This window comes from Acomys russatus, chromosome 16 (genome assembly GCF_903995435.1).
Source record: "Acomys russatus chromosome 16, mAcoRus1.1, whole genome shotgun sequence".
Lineage (NCBI taxonomy): Eukaryota > Metazoa > Chordata > Mammalia > Rodentia > Muridae > Acomys > Acomys russatus.
In genome coordinates this window covers 21,771,449-21,798,762 of record NC_067152.1, presented here as the reverse complement: position 1 = coordinate 21,798,762, position 27,314 = coordinate 21,771,449, and the positions used below count along the sequence as shown (strand labels likewise).

Here is a 27,314-nt window from a genome sequence, read left to right as displayed (position 1 = left end):
AGTCCCTGCTCCCCTTTGTTTTTGTCCTACATGAGAATCTCATGTAGCCAAGGTTAACCTCAAACTTGCTGTTTTAGTAGGGGATGACCTTGAATTTCTGAATTTCTGATTCTTCTACCATCATCTCCTACAGAGGGCTGGGGATACAGGCATGTTCTACCATGCCTGGCATCATGCTGCACTGGCAGAAGGCTGGGGGTGCAGGCATGTTCTACTGTGCCTGGCATCATGCTGTGCTGGCAGAAGGCTGGGGGTGCAGGCATGTTCTATCGTGCCTGGCATTGTGCTGTGCTGGCAATCTAAACTGGACTTCATGCATACTCAGGCAAGAATCCTAGCAAGGGCTCTGCATCTCCAGCTCCAAGTCTCCTGTAGCCCAGGCTAATCCTGAACTCCATGTGGAGCCAAGGATTATCTTGAATTCCTGATACTGCCGTCTCCATCTCCCAAATGCTGGGGTTACAGGCAACCACGCCCATCGCTCTCCACCCCTGAGACAGGAGGAGCTTAAGTTTAGCTCAACCACACATTGAGTTATAAGTCAGCCTGGGCTAGGTGAGACCCCGTCTCAAAAGAAAACAAAGTAAGCAATAATAGATTTAGTTATATATTTATATATGGCCTAGTATGTTATATATATTTCCTATTAAAATATATATTAACAGCTGGGTGTGGTGGCGCACGCCTTTAATCCCAGCACTCGGGAGGCAGAGGCAGGCGGATCTCTGTGAGTTCGAGGCCAGCCTGGTCTACAAAGCGAGTCCAGGACAGCCAAGGCTAACACAGAGAAACCCTGTCTCGAAAAACTAAAAAAAGAAAAAGAAAAAAATTTACATCCAATTGTAGTATTATATTTAACCTATTATATTATATATACTCTACTATAGGTATATATATACCTGTTATATACTATACTTGTGTATATATACACAGACATATATATGTATATATAATATATATTGTATTTGTTGTCAGCCTTATTTGCTGTCGGTCTCCAAGTTCTTTGGAAGTTATACTAGGAATTGTCAGAAAATCCAAACAGCTGAGATCCACCAGCTCAGCTTGCCAAGGATTAAAGCAGTTCTTGACTAGTATGGGGAAACAAACCAGACTGCTTTTGACTCCCCCCACCCCACCCCCACCCCACCATGCCCCCTCCCCCCCAGAGCTGAGTTCAACCTTCAGCAGCTGTACCTTGGTGAATTTCAGGCTCCCTTCTTCAAATGTGGGAGGCTGCTTCTGGCCCAAGTTCTCCCCAGGAGTGTCTTAAGGATAAAATGGCACAGCCTAAAGAGCGCTGTGAGAGCAGGAGTGAACTCGCTGTTCCTGAAGACAGCTGCTCTGTTTTCAATGGGAGTGACTGAATGAGCCTACAGAGACCCGGGGGCAATTTCTCTGCAGGGACATCTGGGGGGGAAATGACCAGTTCTGCTTGTAAAGCATACGGACTGTTCCCTGACAAGAGGAGCCAGCTATTGAAGGCAATGGGCCTCCTTGGGGCTTCCCATTCCTCCTTTGGAGGGCCCAGGTCCAGAGGACAAGCATAATTGGAAGACATAGCAGGAACCTACAGCTGGTCACCTAACCTTCCGGCTCTTAAGTTCTCCCATCTCTTAAAAAACACAGACTTCTGTTCAGTCCTTTTTGCAAGCATGTTACAGGGGTGGGGGTACAGAATCTGTACCTTACGCGTGATCTGCAGGAACACTCAAGACCTGCCCTTCAACATCCTTTTAAAAGCAATATAATTTTTTTTCTGTTTAATTCCGGAATAGCTTTCCCTAAGATTGCACCCCAAATAGCACTTGTGGGTCATTCTTCCTTCCTGTAGGCCGAAATGGAAAATCAATTTATCAGGAGCCTGAGCACAAAGACCCAAACAGAGAAGGCGGACCTGATGCTTTGACCAAAATAGAGCTAAGTACAATGCGGGGGCCCATAGGAAAAACACTAGGCGTAGGGGAGTCTGCGAGCTGGGTTCCTCCCTTCTGACATAGCTGAGAATTAACTGCAGAGGAGGCCCTTTGATCTTTCAAAACCCGAGGCATCAGGTTGCCCAGGGTTAGCAGATCAACAAGGCCTGTTTGAGCTTGCCTGGTATTTGAGTATCAGGCCTGTTAGAGACCAAGAGTAGGACGGATTCAGTCACCTCCAGCCAGCCTTCTGTTTCCATGCTCCTGCAGGTGGGCACGCCAGGCTCAACAAGCGGGCAGCTTAGTTTTTAGGTATCTTCAAGTTGAGTAGAACGCTGCCTCAACTGAAAACTATGGTCCTACCACGTCTTCCCACTGAAACTGGAGACGGCAGACCAGGTGAGAGTGCGAGGCAGTTGAAAACCACTTTTCCTGCTTGGCAGTGAAGCTAACGCTCTACCTGCCCCCCCTGCCCCTCCCACCCCCCCACCTCCCCCACCCCCCGCTTTCATCTTCCTACATGCTAGTCAAGCCTCACCTGGCCGGGACACCTTCCTGTGTATCACCCGAGTTTCTGAGGTGTAGTGGTTTGTTTTCCAGCCTTGTAGAGGCAAGCACCAGTCTTAGCTGCCGTGGAAGCTCCTGCATGCTCACAGGTGCCACCAGATGTCAGATGGACTGGACTCCCAAGCACTCAGCTGGTAGGACAGGCTGACCCTAGGAGCCCTTTAACCTCAAGCTGCTGAAAGCAGACTCATCTTGGTGAGCAGCACAGGGCACTTACAAGACAGCTAAATGACAGGGAGAAAGTGGTGCAAAGGGCAAGTCTGAGAGCCCGGAAACTGATGTTTCTTGTTACAACAGTAGACACAGATGTTGGCCACCTGTGGGGCCCTGGCCTTGCCAACAGGTTCTAACCACCATCCGGCCCACGGGAGAACACCCAGGAAGGAACTGTGAGTGCAGCTGAGAAGCCAACAGCCTTCCGGATGATGAAAAAACAAGGAGAGGATAGAAGAAAAAAAAAAAGTCAATTCCATCGGGTTTCAAAACCCTCTGGAAGGGAAAGGCATTTGAGAGGCCTTTAGAGGCGGAGCTTTGTGATACCCTGCCCCTAGGGAACGTGAGGAGTTTCAGAAGGGAAGGGCTTAAGAGGCTGGGCCAGGGTATCAAGGCAGCACTCAGGAAGGAGGCCAGGCTCCCATCTGGAGAGCCAAGGGGCGGGTGCTGGAACAGATGGAGGGAAAGTTGCAGCTGGTAGCAATGCACTTTCATGTGTAAAGTTTGGTCCTTGGAGGATGCTGATCCAGCTCTGAAGGCAGCAGTGGGCAGGTGGCTCCGCTCCATGCTCCTCCTTCTCCCCCCTCATTACCACCCAGAGCACTTGACAGCTGCTCTGAGCCAGGACTCAGCCACCCTGCCTTCCGCCAGCATCCCTTTCAACAGGCAGAAGCTGGCATGGTGACACCTTGGCACGCAAGAACGGCAGAGGACCGAGATGCTTCTGCTGAAGGGGCAGGGGACCAGCAGGAATGAATCCAGGCTCCCAGAGGGAAGGAATCAGGAAAAGCACGTTCAGGGGCCTTGGAAATGTGCACGATCACGCATGGGTTCTGGGTTAAGTTCTGGCTGAGGGGGGTCAGTGGGGGACAAAAGCCAGTGGGTTCTGAGGTCCCGGGCCCGTTTCAACCTCAAGGTGTTCCTTGAGAACACACCTTTCATTTCTGGCGACTCCTTTGCCATCGTGCTTTGAAGTGATTTTACATCCTCTGGCTCTCACAGCCAGCCACCTGTCTCAGCATATTTAGAGCTCGCCCGTGGGAACAGAGGCTGCTGGCTCAACCCTGCCAACTCCCAGATCTACCCCTGCTCATAGGCACTTCTGAGCACTTCGTGGGGGAGCCTTACCACCCTGTCTCGCCAAGCCCAGCCAAGCCCAGCCCAGAGAGCGACAGCACGGTCTTGCTTCCAGCTTGCCTTGCTTCTCTTTATTTGTACTAGTCTGTGCAAAACCAGAAATTAGCAACCCGTCTTGTTAAACCCCAAGTGCTTTGTTTAGAATATGCGGTCTTGCTTCCTTTGATTTATATACATATATAAAAAGGCTGGAACCCAGTCCCTTATCATGACTGGGTCCATTTTTCCAAGATGTCACTGTTAGAGATAATAATTTAAGTGTTTCGGAGCAGAGGAAGCCTGTCTCTTCCTAGTGGGAGGTCTTCTTTGTTCCTTTCCCAAACTTGGCATCAAGACCGAGACCTGTGGAAAGAAGAAAAACTGCTTAAACTCTGCGGGAGGACATGGAGCCCAGTGAAGCTTCCCAAAGGGAGGGCTTTAGATACTACAAACTCTGTTTTCTTTTGGTTTGTTTTGAGACAGGGTCTCACTATGTGTCTCTGGCTTTCCTGGAACTCACTATGTGGACAAGAGATCGTCTGCCTCTGCTTCCCAAGAACTGGGATTAAAGGTGTGTATCACTTTGCCCAGCGTTAGGTACAACAAACTTTGGAAGACTACTTTTATATAGCTTCCTCAAAGACAATAGAATGTCATCAAACAGAAACTCACCAAAGCACTGGTAGCACACACACCAACATCAAAAGAAAAATCAGCATCAGAATTTCCCAGCTCTTTCTCTCAGCTCTCACAGAACACCTCAGGTTGGGAGGGGAGTAAATATCAGACTCGGCCCCACTCAGGATCTTGAAAGCCCATGTCATTGAAGGGCATCACTGAGATGGACCACACAGGAGGAAGGCTGCTTACGTACAACGCATCCTTTTCTCGGTTAGGTACATCTCTAAAATAACAAGCTAAGCCTGCCATTTCCCCTCTGTGGCCCCTGGAGAACTTGCTGTTGCTGGAACTCACCCAGGAACACCAGCACGGTGCCCACCCACTGCATGGAGCTGATGGGGTTAGCAAAGAGGACCACAGAAGCCAAGATGGTGAAGAACTTCCGTGTTGTGGTGATGATGGAGCAGGTCAGGGGACCGAAATACACAACTGTCATGAAGATAAAGCTCTAGAAGGAGAAAGGTCCGTGAGACCCCTGAGCACTGCCGTGAGAGTCAGGACAGACACCGGGGCTGTCCCTCTGCTCCCAGCCAGGCTCTCCGAACAACACAGGAGGGAAGCCAGGCTGCCTCCTCCAAGGAACTCACCTGACCCAGGGCACTGGTCAGGCCGAAGAGCAGGATGTTATAGATGATGGTTGGGTACCGCTCAGCAAAGCTCAAGAATTCCCAGAGCTCCCCAGTGAACAGGATCCCTAAAATAAAAATTAAAAAAAAAAAAAAAAATCAATAGGTGAACAGCCCATCTTATGCTAACCCACACCTGCATGCAGCCTGCTTAAATACCATGAGGGAGGCTGGGTGAGGAACCATCTGTGGAGTTTATTCTGGCCTGGTATGCATCTTTCTCAAACTCTTGTCTAGTTACAGAAACAAACTTGATCGTCTAAGAAAGCCTATGAGGTCAATGATTTGCTTCTATCGGTGACTGGTGTTGGATATGTTTGGCTTATGCTTATAATCTCAGAATTTGGGAAGCTGAGACGAAAGGATTGTGAGTTCTAGGCTACCCTGAACTAGACTGAGAAAATGCCTCAGAAAACAAAACTAAAACTAAAGACCAAAGCCAGCAATTAAGAGCAGTGAGTAAATGCAGAGCTCCTCAGATGCCGCAGACACAGCAACCCGTGAGTCTCCAGCTCAAGGAAGCTCATGCAATTGGTCACCTCCAGCCACCAAGAATCTTCTCCATGAAGCCCAGCATGCTACACGAAGAATACTTTCTTCATGTGCTCAAAGCTGAGAAAGTTAGCAATCACTGATTCCAAAGCAAAGGCCTTCTCACTAGTGTACATTCAGTGAACTTGTAAGTTGGCCAGCACTATACTCAGCCTCATTTGCCTTGTGAGAAAGAATGTTCCTAGACACCACCTATCTTCTCATGACATCGGGAACACGCCTACCCTATGGTGTTAGTCACAGGGTGAGGAGAGGAGCTGCCAGCACAGGTCTTTCCAGGAAGGTCTCTCAAGCCTTGGATAGAAGGCCAGATTGGAACCAAGTCAGGCCCTTGGCCTGCACAGAGTTAGCACCTGGCAGCGGAGCTGGGCTGACTGATGAGAGCAGGCTGCCCTCTGGGGATCTGTGCACGGAACAGCAGAAGGGCTCCTTACCAGCGCCGAGCAGCAACGTGGACCAGAGGTTGATGTGGAGCATCATGTGGTTGGAGCCTGTCTGGTAATGAGCCCGCATGTGGTCCTGGGAGACACCCGTCAGTCCATCCAGGGTCAGGGACGAGAGCTGGGAAAGGAGACGGAGCAGCGGCCATGAGCTGGCCAGCAGGGCCCTCCCTAAGCCAGGACACGAGCTCTCCCCTCCCTAAGCCAGGACTCGAGCTCTCCTCTCAGGGACTTCAAAAAGCTGCGGCTACCTTAAGACACAGTCCTCAGAGCTAAAGCTGCCTGTGGTCAAGTGTAGCGGGTAGAGAGACCAGGCTAGCCTTCCTTCTGGCAGGCACTGGACTGACAAACTGTGTCATGAAGGGTCTGCAGTCAGAGTAGGGCAGGAAGCCCACCACTGCTCAATGTCAAAGCCAGCAAGCTGGTGCGTGGGGACTGAACAGGCTGTGGCTCTCTGACTTAGCGTTCTTTATGCTTCGGAGACTAGATTCTGTGGTCAGACTGCCTGGCCCCGCATCCTGACTGCCACTTAGGTGTGTGACAGTGGGCGAGTGGCTTAGCCTCTTGGTTTCGTTTCTAAAATGGAGAGAACACTGCCTGTGCTAGGAGACTGTTGTAAACGTTAATCAGTAAGGATGTGAAAGGCCCTAGCACGGGGCCTAGTATTAGACGATAGCTCCTGTTCATTCAAGTCCAGCTTCCATGGTGCCTGAAAACCCAGGGAAGCACACACCACCCTTCCCTTCCTGGCTCTTGGGTCTCTCTGAGCTCACACTTCAGAGCACTCTTCTCCAGGAGGGCTCGCTTAGCTGTCGCTAAGTATTTCAGGCTTCCTGTTGTGGCCATTGGCCAGGGACCTTGTAGTAAAGATCAGCAACAGGAGCCAAGGGACAGCCCACCTTCCCTTGGCTTCCTGCCTGCCTCACTGGGGCTGCCTTCACAACAGGACTGCATACCAAAAGCAGCTCTCCAAGGCCGACCGTGTGCTCTTCTATCCCAACCACTTGCTTGGGCTTATACATGAAAAGAGCCACGCCAGCCACAATTAGCAACACACACAGGTACTTGGCCACTGGGTACTTCTTCTTCAAGAGGGTCACCCCAAGGAGCATAACTATAGGAAAATAAACAAAAACAGTGACAATCCGAGTATACACGGTGTTACTGAGCCCAACCCCCACTTCCTGAGAGCCATGTCAAGAGTGAGGGAGAAAAGAAATGTCTAAGAAGCCCTATAGAGGGTGAGAGGTGGCTGGCACCTAGATAAAGATGATTGAGCAACAGGCTTGAGTAATGAACAGGTGGAGAAGGGTAGAGGACAAAAGTCAAAGGTCCAGGAAGGACCTCAGCAAGGGTGGAGAACAAGACAAAGATGAGACATTGAAAGGAAGAAATTGCCGGCCCAAATGGGACTCGGGGTACGAGATGGCAATGTCAGCACAGGGGACACTACGATGACTGAGGACACAAAGTAGGCAAGGTCAGCTTCTGGCTCCCACTCGGCCTACACACAACACGGGAATTGACACAGATGACAGGAAGATCACTAGACAGAGCTTTGATGGGATGGTATAACCCAGAGCCACTCCGAGCTCTAGGAGAGAGAGGAAGAGCGGGCCCAGAGGAAGGAGGTCATCTTCTTTGCTCACCTGGGATTGGCTTGCAGGATTTACCGAGGACCTGAAATAAAAGTGAGCAAATAACTTCTGGGCATCTGTGATGCCCCAGGAAGTACGCCAGGGGCTACATGAAGGTGTGTTAGCACTGGGCCTGGACGAGAGAGCTTGGCCTTAGGAGACAGCCGTATCATGGCCAAACCCATACCTGTACACCATCTACGCCCCACACTCCACACTCTTTTTCAAGCATACTCTGCTATGATTGTTTCTCCCCTGTCCCCCCCCCCCCCCCGACCCCTTTTCTTAAAACATAGTTTCTGCAGGCTGCTATAGCTAAAGATGATCTTGAACCTCTGATTCTGATCCTCCAGCCTCTACCTCCCAAGTGCTAGGACGACAGGCACGTGACACCATGCCTGGCTCATGCTGTGTTGGGGTGAAACCCAGGTCTTCTTCATGCATGCTACGTAGGCTCCCCTACCTGAGCTCGATCCCTAGCCCTCTAGGATTGTTATTTTTAAATCCCAGGCCCGAGGGAAGACCCTTTAGTCCTGTCCACACAATTTCTGAGCCAACTCTCCTCTCACCCTGAGATTTCACCTGAGTTGGGTAGTTGACAAACTGTAGGGCTGAGTTGCTGGAGACCATGGCGCCCACATAGGAGACAGAGCAGGCAGCATAGAGCCAGGTCCGAGTACGATCCACCCTGGCAGTGTCAAAAAACTGGATCACTGGGAGAAGACAAAAAAATAAAACAAAAACAAACAAAACATACAAGAGAAACCCGGTGGGGCAAGGAGGGAGCACTAAGCAAAAGTTGAAGCCATGTAAAAGGAACCTGCCTGTCCCGTAAGACAGCTATTTCTATCCTCTTAAGCTGGGAAATCTCTGAAAACTATTCATTTCCCCAGTTCCCCTTAAGCCTGACAAGACCACATGCAGAGTGGAGGTAGGGCTTCATTGAGCGTGAGAAAGGATGGCTTAGCTCTGCCGGTAGGTTCAAGGAACAAAGACATGTTTGAAGCTGACACACAAAGCAAAGTCAAAGGGATAAAGGGAGAAAATGTCCTAAGTATTTTCAACGGGGATTTAGAATACAGAAGAGCCAGTCATTCTTGACTCAAAAGTTGGTATAATTTAGAAGCCTAATATTTTAATCTCATGTCACAGCTACTGGTTTTACAGACTGCAGAGAGGCTGTTTAAATACTCAAGGATACGGAGGTAAGGAAAACTTAAGATTTCTGAAGATAAGCCCTGAGGTCTAATGCCCAGAATATGGGGAAAGGAGAGTGCACCCAACAAATTGTGATGAAGTACTCACAGATCTTGGCAAAGACAGCATTGATCACACACTGGATGAAAACCAAAGTTAAGGCAAAGGTGAACGTCTCCTGTTTGGGTCCTTCCCCATACTTTCCTCTTGTTCTAAGAGGAAACACATACAAAAGACAGGAGGCATTAGTATGCGCCACTCGGTGTCAGCAGGTATGTTCAGAGACACTGAGGGCTTTGAAGTACCCTGCTTTTGTGGATGTAGTTAGCTTTAGTAAGGATCACTGAGCTTATTTACTCACAGGGTCCGATTTGATTTAAGCCTAGAAACTTGATTCCAGCCTACTGATACCATAGCCTAAGGAAAGAATATCCATAAAGAATTCAGGTAGAGGCAACAAGTAAAGTCAGACGGCGGGACAAAAGTATCCGCGGTAGGAAAAATAAAGCAAGGCCGAGAGCAAAGAGATAACGGTCTGCTAGCATCTGAGAGTTTTTTAAAAAAGACCTGGCTCTCAGCTCACGAAACTTTCTTGAAATCAACAAAGGTTAAAATACCTAAAGAGAGGAAAAAAGAAAAAGAAAGAAAGAAAAGAAAAAGAATCGCGTCCCAAAAAAATCCAGTGGCCCACCCTGGAATTTTAGAATTACAAGGATGCTCAGCCCGCAATGGATAATAGCAGAGTGCAAAAAAAGGTCAGAGGGCCGGGCCGGGGAAGAAGGAAACCTGTACCAGACACAGGAAGCCTAAGAACCAGGCTGTAAAAGTGGGCGGTGGGGCCTGGGTGCCGGCCCTGGCTGGGAGATGTTAGCACTCCTGCCCCCCATACGGTCCGCTCACATCTTCTCCTGCAGGATCCCATAGTAGAAATAGCAGACAAAGACACCCAAGAAGCAAATCGGCAGGCGCAGCCGGTCAGGCACCAGGGACCTGCTAGCGGCCATGAGACGCACGGACGAGTCAGCTGAAGACCCGCTCAGAGCAGGTAGCGGTAGCGGCGGCGAAGGCGAAAGCTCCAGGCGGACATCGCCGGCCGGCGGCAGGGGCCTCATAGGAGCAGCGTGCGACCGGCGGCTCGTAGGACGAGCAGCCACCTCCAGAAATGCCAGCTCAGAGCTTCCAAGAGGAAAATGCCTCCTGCCCCGGCAGGAGAGTTCTAGGAAAGAAAGCAGGCCTTGAGACCTTGGCTCCATTCCTGGGGGCCAGGAAAGCTAGCCATATCGAGGTTAAAGCCTCATCTTCTGGATCTTCCGATCAGGCAACGCCGAGGACGCCTACAACCTGGAGCTCGGCGGGGAGGCCTAGGAGATGATCCGGCGTATAGTGATGATGTATAAGTATGTGGATGTTATCAATTGGCTACACGGAGCGAAAATAGACATATGGGCGGAGAAAGAGGCGGTGAGTCCAGGAGAGTGAATTAAAGTCTTTTTTTTTTTTTTTTTTTTTTTTTTTTTTGCGGTCAGTTGTCAGGCCACGGCTGGGTCCTAACGCCAAGAACGCTTCTTAGAGCCGGAGCGCCCTCTAGCCTCTGCCCAGCGTCAGCGACTCCAACCCGGTCTACCGGGCGTTCAAGACCTGGATGATGCGTACGGGTCCTCTTCAAGCACTTAACTTCACTAGGTCTCCAAGGCAGGGAGCGTCTAGGCAGGCTCCGTGATAGATCAGGGCTCTTGTCACTTTAGGGGCGGCCCAGCACGTGTTACTTCAATTCCGAGCCACAGTTTTCTCAACTCTGTAAACGAGGGGTAATTAGTAATAACCACCCTGTCGCCCTTTGGATGGTGTGAGGATTAAATGAGCTAAGGTTTGCCAGTGTGTTTTATAAACTGTAAAGTGTGCTGCTCAAGTTTAAGGTATTAGTCATGACATTTTTTTCCCCCAACTCCACTCTTATTTCCTCACCTCTTGGAGGTGAAAAGTTCTAGTTCAATTGAAATGCTTTTTTGGTTGGTTGGTTGGTTGGTTTGGTTTTTGGGTTTTTTTTTCCGAGACAGGGCTTCTCTGTGTAGTCTTAGCTGTCCTGGACTCGCTTTGTAGACCAGGCTGGCCTCGAACTCACAGTGATCCACCTACCTCTGCCTCCCAAGGGCTGGGATTAAAGGTGTGCGCCACCACACCCGGCTGAAATGCCTTTAAAAAAAAAAAAAAAAAAAAGACAGGATCTCATGTAGCTCAGGCTGTCCTCGAACCTGCTATGTAAGAGAATGACATTGGGGCTGGAGAGATGGCTCAGAGGTTAAGAGCACCATCTGTTCTTCCGAAGGTCCCGAGTTCAATTCCCAGCAACCACATGGTAGTTCACAACCACCTGTAATGAGATCTGGTGCCTTCTTGTGGTGGGCAGGCACACGTGTGGGCAGAATACTGTATAGATAATAAATAAATCTTAAAAAAAAAAAAAAAGATGTTAAATTTCCTTTGAGAAAAAAAAAAAAGAGAATGACATTGAACTCATAACCCTTTTCTCCCCATTTCCCTCCCAAGTACTAAGAATTTTTTTTCAAGACCTTCCAACTAAATGATGAAGCAACCACACAAATAAGACACTCTTTCCTATTATTAGGCTCCTCCTTGATCCAATAGTTGGGTTTCCCCCTTCTTGGCTAGAATTGCCAAAGCAAGATTAACCCCAGGTCACCAAGTCCCCCACCAGTTAATTGTCCCAATTTGCTTGCAGCCATGGGCCTTGGGGTTGCTTTTCTCTTCTAGCAGCCCAGCTCCTTTGGCACAGCCTCAGGCAAAGGAAGGAAAGGTTGGGCAGCACCACACCCATCACTGGGGACCTGACTCACTAAGGCTTTGGGGACAAGCCAGCCATCTTTCAGGGAGAGGAGGGCTAAGAGAAGATAGGGTCTATCCCTTGCTTGGTGTCTCCTTTTGGAAAGAGGACATCCCACACGATTACTCTCTTGCCTGTTGGCACACTCTACTGGATCATCAGACACTTACTTCTAGGGAGCCAAACAGTAACCGGGCGAGTCTCTGGTCCCATTTCTGCCTTTTTATTTACCAACCGAGACCTCAAGCAATTCACTTGACCTGGGTCGAGTTTCCCCATGTGAAATCGATGGCAATATAATAACCAGGAGGAGAGTTCTGTGGTTAGAAAGCACCACCTGGGAAGTGATCTGGATTCCAATCCTTACCCCCCAACTAGGTATGATCTTTTTGGAAAAAGTTATTTAATCTTTTGGACCTTTCTTCATTCATAGAGTGGTCCTTATATTTATCTTATCCAATGGTTGTCATATTTCCTCTTTCTTCTTTTTTTCTTTTTCTTTCATTTTCCCCTGAGACAGCCTTGGCTGTCCTGGACTCACTTTGTAGACAAGGCTGGCCTCACAGAGACCCACCTGCCTCTGCCTCCTGAGTACTGGGATTAAAGGCGTGCGCCACCATGCCGACTTGGTTGTCGTATTTTCAATGACATTTCATTAAAGCCCCTAATTTGGGTTGGCTGGTGATTACCAAACCAATGGACAGTAGTTAGGACAGCGTGGCCTAGGGTCATTCCTGAGGTCTTTTGAGACAGATGTAATTTTGCCCATTAGTGTAAACTTCCACCCAATAGAATGGAAATGTCTTTGGCTGAAATGCTTCATACATTCCGCGTCCTAACAGAATGTTGGGATGGTGGTTCCCACTTTTCTCAAGTGTCTAAGAACTCTTACAACTGAGAGGCTACGAAAGGACAAGAACAGTTTCTGTGTCCCCTCCAAGGCGGCAACTATGCCTTGGGTACTCACTGTGACATAGATAGGCATGGTGGCTAAAACCTTAATGCTGTCCCAGCTGCATGCCATTCCCTGCCAGTGCAAGGAGTGCCTGCCATGTCGAACTGTCTCCCTTCAGCTGCCCTCACGTTCTTGCTCGAGTCCACGTTTCAGACTCTTCCCTGGTGACTTCATATGCACCTGCAGGACACATCATGCCCTCCATTCTAGACAAGACGTCATGGGCCGCTGCTAGTGTGTCTGCAGGAAGAGGCTCTAGCAAGGCCCGTCCACACAGCAGCTGGACCATTGTGTGTTACCTGGAGGCGCCTTCCTTGAAGACAGACTAAGGTGGTGGGTATAATACCTCCCATTCTACCCGACTCCTCCCATCCCAGGTATTCAGAAAGCCCAAACTGCTGGAATATTTATTTATTTGATCTATAAACATCAAGATCTGAAAAACAACAACAACAACAAAAACCCTCTAAACACAAGATAAGAAAACTTGAACATTAACATTCTTCAATTTTGTGTAAGCTTTGCAGTACGGAAAATATACAAACTTCAAATAGCTGCAAAAATAGTGTCTTTGGGAGAAAATAGAGTTTCTACATTAATACAAGAAAAATAGGCATTTTTCTAACCCAACCCAACCCTGGGGCAGGTGGAAGGTATGGAGCTGCTACATGCCCCCTGAAGGAACGCCAGCTCTCCCTCTTCCCACTATCCACTTTGGGCTGGGATGCTGTTTAAGACAATCTTTAGTCAGGGTAAAAGTGAGATGAAAATGCCACTTGGGAAATCTCATGGTCCCCTGCCAACAGCTGATTGGTCAAGTGTTCTGGCCCTGAGGACCATTCTGGTCAGCTCCTCAGGGAGGGAGGCATCTGCTCTGCTCCGCTGTGTCTCTAGAGGTGGAGCTGTGAGGAAGCCTGTAGCATCTCCTCTCTCAGTCACAGCCAACTTGTTCCACCACAAGAGCCTCCTGTAAGTCATCTGAACTCACGCCCTAGACTAGAAGACTCAAAACCTTCTATCGAGTGCGGGGAGCTGCAGGTACACAGTGTGCGTAGTGAGCTGCCTAGCCACTAGTGGAAAAGGTAAGCCCTCCCTTTTGGAGGGCTGATGTCCACCAAAGGACATGGGGCTTTGACACAATAAATGAAAGTGCTCAAAGGCCAAGAGGGAAGGGCTCCCCTATCCCCCAGCTCCGGAAGCTAATGAGAAGCTTGCCACCAAGGCACTAGTCTCCATGGTAAAGTGTGTGTGTGTGTGGGTGGGTGGGTGATTCACACCACCAAGGAGCTCTGGAAAAGCACAGACTCTTCTGATGGTGGGCTGCGCTGCCATGGCTCAAAGGGCAGTGAGGAGGCCTTGGAAGCTTCTGGATCCTTCCGAGGTGGTGCCCTGGGGCTGGCAGGGGGAAGAGGAGAGCTGGGGCTGGCGGGGCAGTTACGGAAGATGAAGCCCATGTTGGGGAAGAGGGGCTTGATCAAGTTGACAGGGCAGAAGGCAGAGCCAGTCGGGTTGAAATGGACTTTGTTCTTGTCAGGACAGGAAGTCGAGAAGGCCAAGTCAGGACCTGGGGACCTGAGAGATGGAGAGAGACACAGACACATAAGTACACACGAACAAGAGTCAATGAAAGAAGGGAGACTGCCTCAGCAAGGCGCCTGGGGAGCTGGGTCCCTGATCAGAGAGGACAGGAACCTGGCTAAAACCTGAAAAGCCACTTGTCAGGCTCTTCAGGTCTGATTGCTGCTGTGGTGGGGTTTGCCTGAAGCAAAACTCTCAGCCTTAGCCCTACTGACATCTGGGGTTGCATAATTCCCTGTTGCAGGGATGATGGTAGAGACCACAGGACAGCATCCCTGGACTGTGTCAACCACATAGCAGCAGGCTCGTGCCCTCTTCTCTCTAGTTATGACAACTAAAAATCTCTCTTGGGCTTAGGGTGAAGGTGCCAACCCCTGGGTTCTACTCCTCAATATAGAAATATATATACATAAGAGACGTCCCAGTAGGAAGGCTGATGAAATGAAGAAAGCCCAGTGTGAAGCCAGAGATGACTGTGAGAGCCTGTCTCTAGCTTCATGGATCTGCGACAGCATGAGGACCAGGCCCCGCCTCACTTCCACCTGTGCTTACGGTGAGGGAGGGAGGCTAGAAGGGCCCAGACTGCATACGCTAGGGGAAAAGCCTCTTCAGAGGACAGCACCCGGAAGAACACCAGGCAGCAGTGGGAACAGTAACAACAGCCTGCCGACAGTGGTGGGTTTTTTTCCTCCCCCAGAATGCCTACCACCATGGTTGTCCTCTCCCTCAGTTGAGATACAAACGGTACCCTCAGTGCCCCAAGCCCAGACCTAGCCGAATCTTCACTCCCACACCATGACTAAACTTCCTGGCTGCTATCAAAGCCACAACTTCCAGTGTGAATCTGCCCAAGTGAACATAAAGCTGCAGGAGAAAATAGAGCAAGCTCTCCCGGGCCTGCAAAGGGGCCTGGGGCAGCCTCTGGAAGGGCCGTCCTCAACCCACACAGATGGCAGAGAGATTAGCGGAAGGCCTCTGAACCATCCAGGATGACTGGAAAATATTCCAAACTTCTTTCTTGCAAGAATTAGACATTTCTCTGTGGAAGTTCACAAGACTAGAACTGAACAGCCAAGGGGGTAAAGAAATACTGGTGCATTCATATATTCCCCCCCTCATATATTCATTCTCTGTCTGTCTGTCTGTCTCTGCCTCCCTCCCTCCCTTTTTTTCTCTCTCTCTCTGATTATGGTTTAGCAAGTCCTCACATTTTCCCCAGGGATGGTGAAAAAAAAAAAAATAGAAGAAACAAAAGGCTTAGGTTTCAGATCTCTTTCCCCTCCAGCTCCCACTGTGCTTGTGGCTGGCATGTGGGCAGAAAGCAGGTTTCTATGGAGATAATGATAAGCAAAGATTTAAGTGCTCAGAGTAGGTAATGTCAACAAGTTTGATCATGGAAAATTTGCGCGCCTGATGGCTTGATGTTGACAACACCTCTAGGCTGGAAAGACTGGAGAGTGAAGAAGGGCCTGTCATGTGGGATAACATGGGCTCACCCTCCGTGCTGTCCCTCCCTCACATGCCTCACGCGTGGGATGTACTCACGTGGTGGCCTCTTCAAACACAGGCACTCTCTCACAGCCTTCTGGGGGCTCCCGTTTGAAGACATAGCTGTGATTGGGCCGAGGGGAGGCAGCGAAGGCAAGGACCGGAGATGGACTGCCATCTTCCGGGAAGGCTGGGTGGCCTGGAGAGGAGGCTACAGAGAGCAGGGCTGAGTCAGTGCAGACAAAGGAAAAGCGCTACTTTCCTCAGCTCGAGTCTTCTGTACAAAGGGGCCCCGTAGCTCTGCTATTCAGCCTGGTGTGCTTCATGCTATGCTCTTGAGGACCGAGGGGGAGGGGACAGCTCAGCTGTAGAGCACTTGCTAAGCAGCACGAGGTCACAGGTCCTTTTCCCAGTAGCACCACCAAAGGGGACAAAAGTTGTTGACTGGGTGGAAAAGATTCCTTTCAATCCTGTATTCCCAGCAGCCAAGAGACTGCCTGGATCCCTGACATAAGGAAAACCTGCTATCCCCCTGCCCTCTCCTGGGGGCAGGTGCCCTGCCCACCACAACTTCCTCCTGCCTGAATTTGGGGAAAGCTATCCCCTCCTTGCAGAGAGTACTGTATTAACTCCAAGAAACAACCTTGACTCTACCCCACTCAGAGGATAAAATTTCTCTTGCTTTCCATCCTGTGACTGCACTTTGCCTAGGCTGCAAATATTGACTTTCTGTGTTTCTCTTACATTTATTCCTCCTCATTCTGTGCTTGGTTTATTTCCCTGAATATACTGTTAGATCGTGTTAGACTGTTACTGTGAGCAGCGTCAGATGATGTGGGCAACTGTGCTTTCTGACATAGGGTGTTAGTAGGACCGCTGCCTTATTCTAAGCAGCCAGCCAAGGCACACATGGGAGAAACTAGGGATTCAGAACCAGAAAGGTGAGGTGTCAGTCTGGGTCAAACATGCAGGACCCTGAATAAGAGGCTACATTTTCTTATCCAATTTATAACTGCCTTGAAGCTCTTGCTGGCTATGAGTCAAGGGGCCCCTTGAATAGAGAGGCACTGGCTTTCTGCCTTGGCACCCTGAACCCCAGCCAAGTAACAGGGATGGGAAAGGCTGCCTTCTGGGTGACTTGATAATATAAACTAGGAGTCTGATTGCTGTAAGGACCATTATTGTAGCAGGTATGCTGTGCAGAGCGACGACTCTCAAAGATGCTGGTTGGTTCATAATGCCAAGCCCGGAATTGCTTCACAACAAAGGGCAGTGGAGCCCCCTTGCTGCAGCCAGAGCCAGCTCTCGTGCTGTGCTTTTGCTCCATGACTTACCTTTGTTACTGGGAATGGATGCCAGCTCCTCAGTGGCATCCCGGTGCGCCTCTCGGCTGGCCTGGGGGGATGCCAGTGGCATGGAAGGAGAGCTGGTCAAGTTGCCTGGCTCCAGGAGGAGGAGGGGGTGGTCACAGCTGCTATTCTGTGGAGGAGCTGGGGCACGGTGCCCATCAGGGACCTCAAGAATCTGATGAGGAAGGAGAAGAGACTCAGTCCAGGGCCTTCTCAGGCCTGTGACATTGCAGTGAGCCTCAGGGGACTCCCTTCACCTTTTCTCTCAGTCTCGAGGACAGAAGAATGTCACTTCCTCAAGCCATTTACTCCCTGACCTACCTTGAGTCTGGGAGAAACAGAGTTCCTCCCAGAGCACGTTTGTTCTTTTTCCTCAAGGCTTGTTAGTCCACGTACAGTCACGTTCATTTGTGTGATGTGATCAGTGCCCCTCTGTGTACGAGTCTCTTGGACACAAAGGTGATTGATACACAGGGTGACATAATGGGGAGGGTACCAGAGCACCACACAATGCTATAAAAGCCACTGCGGGACAAGTGTGCAGATGGTTACCATACATTGAACACCTAGCAACCCCTTTTTAAACATTTGATGGTGTTTGGACCCCCAGTGAACTAGTTGTATGCATGTGTTTGGGGTGTATGAAAACCTACATATATTCAATTTAAAAATCATCCAGAAGCCTAGCGTGGTGGCGCACGCCTTTAATCCCAGCACCGGGGAGGCAGAGGCAGACGGATCACTGTGAGTTCGAGGCCAGCCTGGTCTACAAAGTTAGTCTAGGACAGCCAAGGCTACACAGGGAAACCCTGTCTTGGAAAAATCAATCAAACAAACAAACAAACAAAACAATAAAAATCAGACAGAAGTCAGGTGTAGAAGCACATGCCTTTAATCCTAACACTTGGTAGGCAGACGTAGGTGGACCTCTGTGAGTTGATCTCTGTGTTCTTGAACTCATCGAGATCTGTCCGCCAAGAGCAGCCTAGTCTACATAGTGAGTTCCAGAACAGTCAGATCTACATAGTGAGGCCCTGTCTCAAACAAACAAATAAATAACCAACCAGCAGCTAAGTAACAAACTGAGGCCTGTGCCCATCAGAATTATGTGAATCCTTCCCAACTGCCATTCCCTAATTGAACCATGTCAATATAGAAATGTGCCCAAGACGGACTGGAGAGATGGCCTGGCTGCTCTTCCAGAAGTCCTGAGTTCAATTTCCGGCAACCACATGGTGGCAACCATCTATTCAGGATCTGATGCCCTCTTCTGGCCTGCAGGTGTACATGCAGGTAGAGCATTCATATACATTAAAATAAATAATATATACATTAAAATAAATTATATATATATATTGTGTGTGTGTGTGGTGTGTGTGAGGCTGGGCTAACACAGAAAGACCCTGTCTCGAAAAACCAAAAAAAAAAAAAGAAAGAAAGAAAGAAAAAAAAAGTGCCTGAGACTACAACAGAGGTAGCCTGACAGTGGGACAGGAAGAAGGCTGCAATGGCAACTGGGCATGAAGGACTGATGGACACACATCACCAGCAGGGTCAGGTGAACAGAAGTAGTGACTGAAAAGCTAGGGAGCATGAGCTGAGGCCCACATGGGTGAAGGTGGTCAGTCCTCAGGGACCAGTTTCTTCCGCTAGGGACCCTCCTCTTTGTGATAGTTAATGTTTTTGGTTTTGGTTTCTGGTTTTTGGTTTTAGTTTTTTGAGATAGAGTTTCTCTGTGTAGCCTTGACTGTCCTGGACTCTCTTTGTAGACCAGGCTGGCCTTGAACTCACAGAGATCCGTCTGCCTCTGCCTCCCGAGGGCTGGGGTTAAAGGCGTGTGCCACCACTCTCCAGCGTAGCAGTTAATCTTAATTGTCACTTCATGGAAGTTAGGGCCCCAGAAGAAGCAATCTCTGAGCATGTGTGTGAGGCCTTACTTACACTAGGTTAACTGAGGTGGGAGGACCCACTGTAAGTGGGCATGGTACCATTCAGTCCCAGACTGAATAAAAGGCAAAAGGCAAACCGAGCACAAGCATTCACTGCTCTCTGCTTCCTGACCATGGAGTGACCGCTGCCTCAGCCTCTTGCTCCCATGACGGATCACTCCGTGGAACCGAGAACCGAGAGCCAAAACAAGCATTTCCTTCCTCACATTGCTTTCCTTGGGTATTTTGTCATGGCAAAGACACATAAATAACATACCTGTCCCCACCACGAGGCCACCTACCTACCCCTGCTATCTGTCCCTGTGCTCCAGACCATTGGAGACAAATGAGCTCCAATTGTGTGCTTCTGGAAGGTGGGTGTTCACATGGTGTTGCTTACAGAGCTACAGCCTGGGAGACCCCAAACAGTGACGCGGACGCCACCTGCCCCCATGCAGGCTCTGTATACTCGGAGCAGCCACCACTCACCCTCAGCAGCTCCTCGTCGCCCGGCTCCTTCACAAACACCTCTTCCAGCTCCTGGTTGAGCCCTTCTAGGCTTCTGTGTAGACAAGGGCTGAGTCGCAGGACAGGGGATCCCGGCGGGAAGCTGGGAAGGGGTGCCTAAGGAGAGGTAAAGGAAGCAGTCACATCAAGTGCGCCACCAAGCCCCAGCCAGTCACCGATTATGACCGGGGGTGACGATCATGTCCACATAGCTTTTTCTTCACCTTTTTTTCCAAGTCGGGGGGAGAAAAGGGTAAGTTGGATACAGCTATAGACTGCCAACAAGTCCGTTCAGAGGGGTTTTCTCAAGGAGCTGGAGCTTTGAGACATCTAGACGATGCTGCCTTAACTGCACAGGACAGGAGGAAGAGCAGCCCTTCCAATGCCTCTCAGCCAAGCCCAACTTTGGACTAAAACTTCTCCTGACCATCCATGTGGCCACAGAGCATCAATGTGGCTCAGTGCTGCAAGGCTGGAGATAGAACTCTATACACGTCAGAAGGCTGCCGTGAAGGAAGGCAGAGGGGAACTGGTCGTCAGGGGACGCAGCATACCCTCACTGCTCCGCGGACAGCATGGTCCCCTTGGACAGGGGAGCTCCGCTCCTTCTCCTTCCCACTGCGGCTCAGCTTTGTCCTCTGCAGCTGTTGCTTCAACTTGGTGATCTAGCAGGTGGAGATGGAGGAGAGAGGAGGGTGAGGCAAGGCCAAAGCATACCGGTCCCTTCCGCTGGGTGAGGCCCTGTCCGTGAACATGCATGAAAGGGACACAGACGTCACAGCTCAGTGGTGCTAATCCCATGACAATCAGCAGCTCAGCTCAGCTCAGCTAGACACCTTGCTGCTGGACCTGATTTTTTTTTAAAGTGTCATGCCTCCCTTAGATCAGAGGTTCTCAACCCGTGGATCGTGAGCCCTTTGGGGATCACGGATCAAATATTTATATTACAATTCATAACAGTAGCAAAATTACAGTTATGAAGTAGCAACGGAAATAATTTTACAGTTGGGGGTCACCATAACGTGGGGAACTGTATTAAAGGGCTACAGCATTAGGAAGGTTCGGAACTGCTGCCCTAGATGAAGCAGTGTCCAAACAGAAAACATGTAGCATCATAGCTATGGCTTGTAAGGGACACTCTTCCACTAAGAGCATGAGGTAGGCATGGTGGCACACGCTTTAATTCCAGACTTGGGAGGCAGAGATGGGTAGATCTCTATAAGTTCCAGGCTAGCCTGGTCTATATAGCAAGCTCCAGGACAGTTGGGGGTGCACTGAGGGACCCTGTCTCAAAAGGGTGAGGAGGAGCAATGGGTGGCCTTTTCAGGAGGCTGGAGCGCCATCTTAGTGGTTAAGAGCACTTGCCACTTGCTGCCCTTGCCGTGGACCTGAGTTTGATTCCCAGCACCCACATGGTGGTTTACAACCATCTCTAACTTAGGTTCCCAAGGATTTAATGGCCTCTTCTGAATTCTGTGGGCACCAGTCATGCATGTGGTTCATAGACACATGGGTAGGCAAAACATTCATACATATAAATCTAAAAAGATTTTTAATTTTTTCAAAGGTTTCTTTTTTGTTTTGGTTTGGTTTTTTGTTTTTGAGACAGGGTTTCTCTGTGAAGCCCTGGATGTCCCGGACTCACTTTGTAGACCAGGATGACCTTGATCTCACAGAAATCCACCGTGCTAGGATTAAAGTTGTGTACCACCATGCCCACCTTAGGTTTATTTTTAATTGTGTGTATGTGTGTGGTCTGTGTGTGCAGGTGAGTGCAGGTGCTCACAGAGACCAGAGGCACTGGATCCCCCCCTCTGCCCCACCCCCACAGAGCTGGAGTTACAATTAGGTGGCTGTGAGCTGTCTAACATAGCTGCTGGGAACTGAACTTCTTTACAAGAGCAATGCATGATCTTAACTGCTGAGCCATTTCTCCAACCTGGCTGTTTTTTTCATGTTACTTTTGTTGAGATAAGGTCTCATTCTGTGTAGCTCAGGCTAGCCTAGAACACAACCATCCTCCTGCCTTAGCCTCTGGAGTGCTGGAATTATGGACATGTGCCTCCGTGCCTGGCTGAAAGAGGCATTTCTGAGGGTCTATGACACTTCATTGCTCAAATGATTTTCAAGTATCCCAAGACCTTAGGACCAGGGAATGTGGTCATGCAATCCTTCCTCCTCATCTAAAAGTAAAACCATAAACCTACAAGAAGAACATTATGACGGGCAGATCTGGGCCCGGGGGTTGTGCTCAAACTATGGCACCAACCAAGGACAATATGTGCAGTAAATTTCAAACCCCTACCCAGATCTAGCCAATGGACAAGACATTCTCCACAGCTGAGTGGAGAGTGGGGTCTGACTTTCACATGAACTCTGGTGCCCCATATTTGACCACGTCCCCTGGATGGGGAGGCCTGGCGGCACTCAGAAGAAGGATAGCAGGCTACCAAGAAGAGACTTGATACCCTATGAGCATATACAGGGGGAGGAGGTCCCCCTCAGTCACAGTCATAGGGGAGGGGAGTAAGGGGAAAATGGGAGGATACAAGGAATGGGATAACCATTGAGATGTAATATGAATAAATTAATAAAATATTTTTTTAAAAGTAAAATCATACTGCAAAAAGATAGGGTCTCTAGGAAAAAAAAAGGGGGACACATTTCATCCTGACTCCCAGGCCCTGTAACAATCTGGGGTTGCTCTAACATTTTTGCAGTGGTGGAGGAGCAAGCCTACTGCAATCCCAGCATTCAGGAGTCTGAGCCAGAAGTTTTAGTTTGAGGCTAGCCTAGGCTGTACAGTAATATCCTGCCCTCTCCCCCACCAAAAATCCCCAAGCCAAACAAGTAAGTAGAAAAACACTTTTGAATACGATTCTGATCATGCTTGTAATTCTGGGACTTCAAACCCTGAGCAGGATGCAGAGCTCTATGACTGTGATGGAACCTGATGGAATTTAGAAAGTACATCCGCTGCCCGCTGCCATAACAATGGTGACGACAATCAAGAAGAAACAGCCTTTTTTTTTTTTTTTTTTTTTTTTTGGTTTTTCAAGACAAGGTTTCTCTGTGTAACCCTGGCTGTCCCAGAACTCATTCTGTAGACCAGGCTAGCCTCAGATCTGCCTGCTTCTGCCTCCCAAGTGCTGGGATTAAAGGTGTGCTCCACCACCACCTGGCTAAGAAACTGGTTTTTTAAATTGTTGTTTTAGATATACTTAGGTTATGTATATGAATGTTTTATCTGCATACATGTGTGCCTGATGGTCTGTGGAGGTCAAAACAGGGCATTGAATCTCCCAGAACTGGAGATACTGATGGTTGTGTGCCACCACGTGGGTGCTGGGAACAGCACCTCAGAAAGAGCACCAAGTGCTCTTAACCTCTGAGCCCCTAGAAAATGCTTTGAAATTACAGTGCTGGGGCCTGAACCCAGGGCCTCACCCATGCTAAGCCTGAGCTCTACCACTGGGCTGCATCTCTTAAACCAAAGGTGTGCTTTTAGACTTGCCACTGGGATCAACCGGACCCTGACAACCATGACTCCCCACCCTTCCTGCACAGAGTTTGTTTACTCTGCCACACGAGGCTTTTAGAACTTTTTATATATCTGCATGGCTTTGAGCTTGCAGTTGGATCGCTTCCCATTTTCTCAGTGCTCTAAGCATCAAGGAGGGCAGAAATGGCTTCCCTCCATAAATGGGTCAGGGATGAGCCCTGGTAAGTTGACCTTTACTTTGGAGCTGCCACATGGCATGTCAGGAAAAGCTCGTTGAGAAGCCCTGAAATTCTAGCCCATGGCTCTCGCTCCTCCGTCTCAATGCTTCCAGCCCTCCCGGGACAGAGGGAGGACCAAGACAAAGTATTTAGGATTATTTTTCTCTTCTTTTAAAATAAAACTAGGTGAGGGTGGGGTGGGCTGAAGAGATGACTCAGAGGTTAAGAGTACTGGCTGCTCTTCCAAAGGTCCTGAGTTCAATTCCCAGCAACCACATGGTAGGTCACAATCATCTTTATGAGATCTGGTATCCTCTTCTGGCTTGCAGGTGTACATGCAAGTAGAACACTGTATACATAATAAACAAATATATCTTTAAAAAAAGAAAAAGAAAAAGAAGCTGGGTGGTGGTGGTGCACACCTTTAATCCCAGCACTCGGGAGGCAGAGCCAGGCAGATCGCTGTGAGTTCGAGGCCAGCCTGCTCTACAAAGCGAGTCCAGAACAGCCAAGGCTACACAGAGAAATCCTATCTCGAAAAACAAAAAAAAGAAAAATGAAAAAAGGAAAAAAAAAAAAGAAGAAGAAGAAGAAGGAAAAAGGAAAAGAAAAAAGAAATAAAACTAGGTGGATGGTTAAGTAGTAGATGAGGGAGGGGCTCCTGATCCCCAGGGCCTTGTTCCCTTCTTCCTTCAGCAGCTGACTCACTTATCAGAGTCTAGTCTCTAAGTAACTAAGCCAAGGACTCCCCCGACCGGGATGCTGCAATCCTCAGCAGCCACTGGCTGGGGTTTCTCTAGCAAGAAGGTCTGAGGCCCTACAGCCAAGCCACAGCTAAAGAGGCATTCCCTCAGAAGGAGGCTGGCAGGAGGCAAGGGACCGGAAGTGTCACTGTTGTCACACGGTGCCAGGAGATGGAGGGTGTAGGGGGAGGGCACTTACCTCCTTTCGGTGGTCTGTGCTCCCCCATGATGCTGAGCGCTTGTGCATGCAGAACGTGGCCCGCTCACTTTCTGGCTCTTGCCAGGAGAGGGGTGTCTGTAGAAAGACGTGCAGTAAGATAGGCAGCTCTGCAGGCAGGAAGAAGCCAGGCAGTTTCCTGGATAGAGGTGGTGGCCTGTGAAGCCTTCTCCATCTGTGCAGCAACCTCAGGGACACACCCAGCCCGCTTTATTCTTCCAGGCAGGAATGCCACCTGCATGGCCTCATCCCGATTTTTACTCTCCAGGAAACCCTCCCCAAGGCCCAACAGTACTGACCTCGTCTCGCTTTTATCTTATCTTACTTTTGTATTGTGTGTTTGGGACAGGGGTGGAACACGGGGCCTTGCTTACCACCTCCACCCGTGTGTTATAGACCCAGGCAGTCTGGGTGTACTCCAATGGGGAGGCCAAGGACTGTCCCTCTCCCAAGCAGCTTCAGAAGAGCCCTGAATCCTTTATTCCCTCCCCCATGTGCCCAGCCAAGGCCACATGCCTGGGAGTCCATGGAAAACAAGCCATCAGACAGGATTTTGAGGAGGAAACAGGAGAAAGGTCTCCCTCCATGGGTGCCTCGGGAGGAAGCAGGGGACAACTGGGTAACCCTGTGCCTCAAGCTTCTTTCATCACAGAGGGGAGTGTCAGGGACTCCAAAGTCCTCCAGAATAAGCAGGGGAAAGACAGTTTCAGAAAATGGAGCCAGAACTCTGAATCTAGCACTGATTCTTGGCCCCTCGGCCTGCTCACGCCTCCTCCCCACAGGCCTTCCTTGTTCCTCGCGGGGAAGGGCTTTCCATTTGCTGCCTTCCCCCCCTCTGCTGCACGAAGACAGGGGGTCCAAGATGGTGGCAGAGGAGTCCCCTCTAAAAGAGGAAGCCATTGGCCCCAAGCATGAAGCTCAAGAGACCCAGATCCCTCCCCATCCCCAACATCCTACTTTCCATCCCAAGGGAGGGGCCAACGGGCATGCTTCAGTGGGGCCAGCTCCTCTCCGACTACTGTGCACAAGCTGCCAAAAACACAGGGCCTGGGAACCAGTGCCTCTAAGAGATCTGCTGACCTCCCCCGAGAGGCTGCTGCACACAGAGAGGGGGAGGATCAGGGGAAAACAAGACTCCTCACCACACAGCAGCTGCTGAGAGGAGCTCACAGGGCAGTCCGAGCCCTGGCGAGCAGACTGCCTAGTGCAACAGCTGCACGCAGACAAGCCACCGCAGACTGGGCTGCTGGCTCTTTCTGTCTGCAGCTGCCCATGAGCAGGACCTTTACCAGGCTGTGTAATATAGCCAGGGTAAGTCGACTGGCACCACCAGGAGCACATCCTCGGGTTCACTCCCATCACCCTCCCTTTATGAAAAGTGCAGCTAGGAACGTAGGCATGTACCCCAAAACCCTCGGCTGATGCTAGCTCTTAAAGTCCCTGGAAACCAAATGCCCATGTCTTGCTAAGCCATGATCTCAGATCTTAGAAGGGCTATTCGGGCGGGTGTGCGCGCGCGCGCGCACGCGCACACACACACACACACACACACACACACACACACACACACACACACACACACACACGTCCTCCTTTCCTGCTATGCTTAAGCCAAGCTCGCTGATCACCAATGCTGCTAGTATAGTTGAGTCCCAAACACCCATCTTACCTCTGGAAAGGGAGCAAAGACCACAGACAAAAGAAGGCAGAAACTAAGAGGGGAATGCTCACCCCTCACCTCTGAGAAGATACTGTGCCCACAAATGGGTGGCGAAAGAGAAGAAACACAGCCTGCATCAGGTTGTAACTGCCTACTAAAGCCTTTTCAAACACTCCAACTACTTTCTTCTAGGAGATGTTATGGTGTCAAAGGGAAGTGTGGACTGGCACAGGAGTGAAGATGGGAAAACTGTAGCCTATCATCTCTCCTAATCCATTTCCGACCTCTCTCCTCAGCAACACCTTCCTACTGACTACTGCCAGCTCTGTGTAGAGATAATGTTAAAGGCATTGCTTATCTCAGCATCTACCGCCTGCCCCGGGGGAGGACCACCCCATCCCTCAACCCAGGCAAACTCATCTCTCTCTCCTTTTCTTTACCTCACCCACTGGTCTAAGCCTCTTCCTGTTTAAGACGGTGTGACTTATAGCCATTCCCAGCCTTGCCAGAGTGTCCTTGTAAGAGAGAGGCTGAAGGAACCAGTACATGCCCAGGATAAAGCAATGTGACCAGTAAAGCGGAGGCTAGAGCAAGGTGCTATAAGCTAAGAGAAGCCAACCGCCACTGGAAGGCAGAAGAGGCAAGCAACAGGAAGATTCTCCCAAGAGCACTGTATCCTGAACCAGGTGCCGGGCAATCCCAGCACTAGGGAAGCTGAGGCTGTAGGATGACAGTTTTCAAGGCTAACCTGGCTTCCATAGTAAGGACCCTACCACAAAAAGTAAAACAGGGGCAGCTCTGAGAGAACACGCATTTGCTGCCTTAAGTCACGAAGTCTGAGGTGACTGTTAAAGCAGCTCCAGGAACCTAACACCGCAGGGCTGCCTGACTTCCAAGCTGCTTACAGGCGGGGTGAGCACTGTCAAGCCTGGCAGGTGCAACGGTCTGGCCTTCTGCCCCTCTGGCTGCGGCGGGTAGGTCATGTGGGGGAACTGTGGCCCACACTGCTCTGGATCCTCCTCCATCCTGAGCCTCATCCTAGTCATGCTCTCCTTCAGGAACGGTAAAGTCACAGCTCAGACTCCCACCTCAGCGAGGTCACCAGGATAGGGTCAGACCACGCTGTGGGGCAGCAGGGTGAGTGGTCACTCCAGATGCCCCTTTGTCTAGAGGAAGAGTCTGGGTATAGGGGACCAAAAAGGCATGCCCTGGAATGGACTTGCTCCACATCCCGGCTAAGGGAGCAACGGAGGGAGGGGGTAAGGTTACTTGCTAACGATGAGTGGAGTGGCCAGCCCTGCAGCTGCTCAGACTGTACAAAACCAGACATGCATGGGTTAGAGTACAAATGCCTTGCCGGGGATTTTAAGATTCCAGAGCAACAT

At 49.9% G+C, this 27,314-nt stretch overlaps 2 protein-coding genes across 4 annotated transcripts in view; both read right to left on the bottom strand.

The window, feature by feature from the left end:
- Positions 1-3,943: 3,943 nt before the first annotated feature.
- Positions 3,944-10,230, bottom strand: Slc35b1 (solute carrier family 35 member B1). 2 transcript variants are annotated; one of them, XM_051158364.1, is made up of 9 exons: positions 9,843-10,230; positions 9,051-9,154; positions 8,328-8,458; positions 7,758-7,788; positions 7,065-7,222; positions 6,103-6,229; positions 5,078-5,184; positions 4,785-4,938; positions 3,944-4,172 (listed from the first exon to the last, which is right to left on the bottom strand). In XM_051158364.1, exons 1-9 carry the CDS (start codon positions 10,193-10,195, stop codon positions 4,120-4,122), a joined length of 1,218 nt encoding a protein of 405 aa, XP_051014321.1. In that variant the 5' UTR covers positions 10,196-10,230; the 3' UTR covers positions 3,944-4,119. The 2 variants fall into 2 exon arrangements, with proteins under 2 accessions (XP_051014321.1, XP_051014322.1); XM_051158365.1 differs by having other exon boundaries at positions 8,328-8,433; positions 9,843-9,881.
- Positions 10,231-13,135: 2,905 nt separating this feature from the next.
- Fam117a (family with sequence similarity 117 member A) overlaps positions 13,136-27,314 on the bottom strand; it is a 48,076-nt gene continuing 33,897 nt past the window's right edge. For both annotated transcript variants that reach the window (XM_051158360.1, XM_051158361.1), the window contains 6 exons: positions 24,252-24,347; positions 20,144-20,254; positions 19,572-19,706; positions 17,140-17,329; positions 15,866-16,016; positions 13,136-14,311 (listed from right to left, as the gene is read on the bottom strand). In XM_051158360.1, the coding sequence (XP_051014317.1) occupies positions 14,011-14,311; positions 15,866-16,016; positions 17,140-17,329; positions 19,572-19,706; positions 20,144-20,254; positions 24,252-24,347 (984 nt within the window). In that variant the 3' untranslated portion in view covers positions 13,136-14,010. The remainder of the gene's footprint in view (positions 14,312-15,865; positions 16,017-17,139; positions 17,330-19,571; positions 19,707-20,143; positions 20,255-24,251; positions 24,348-27,314) is intronic.

What these genes read in the sequence shown, in the direction of transcription:
- Slc35b1 (XM_051158364.1), bottom strand. Translation starts at nt 10,195, where the DNA reads ATGGAGCCAAGGTCTCAAGGCCTGCTTTCTTTCCTAGAACTCTCCTGC. An exon ending in GGGATCCTGCAGGAGAAGAT is followed by an intron (nt 9,155 to 9,842) that starts GTGAGCGGACCG and finishes GTTTCCTCTTAG; the next exon opens with AACAAGAGGAAAGTATGGGG. An exon ending in GCCTTGGAGAGCTGCTTTTG is followed by an intron (nt 6,230 to 7,064) that starts GTATGCAGTCCT and finishes CTCCTTTCCCAG; the next exon opens with CTCTCGTCCCTGACCCTGGA.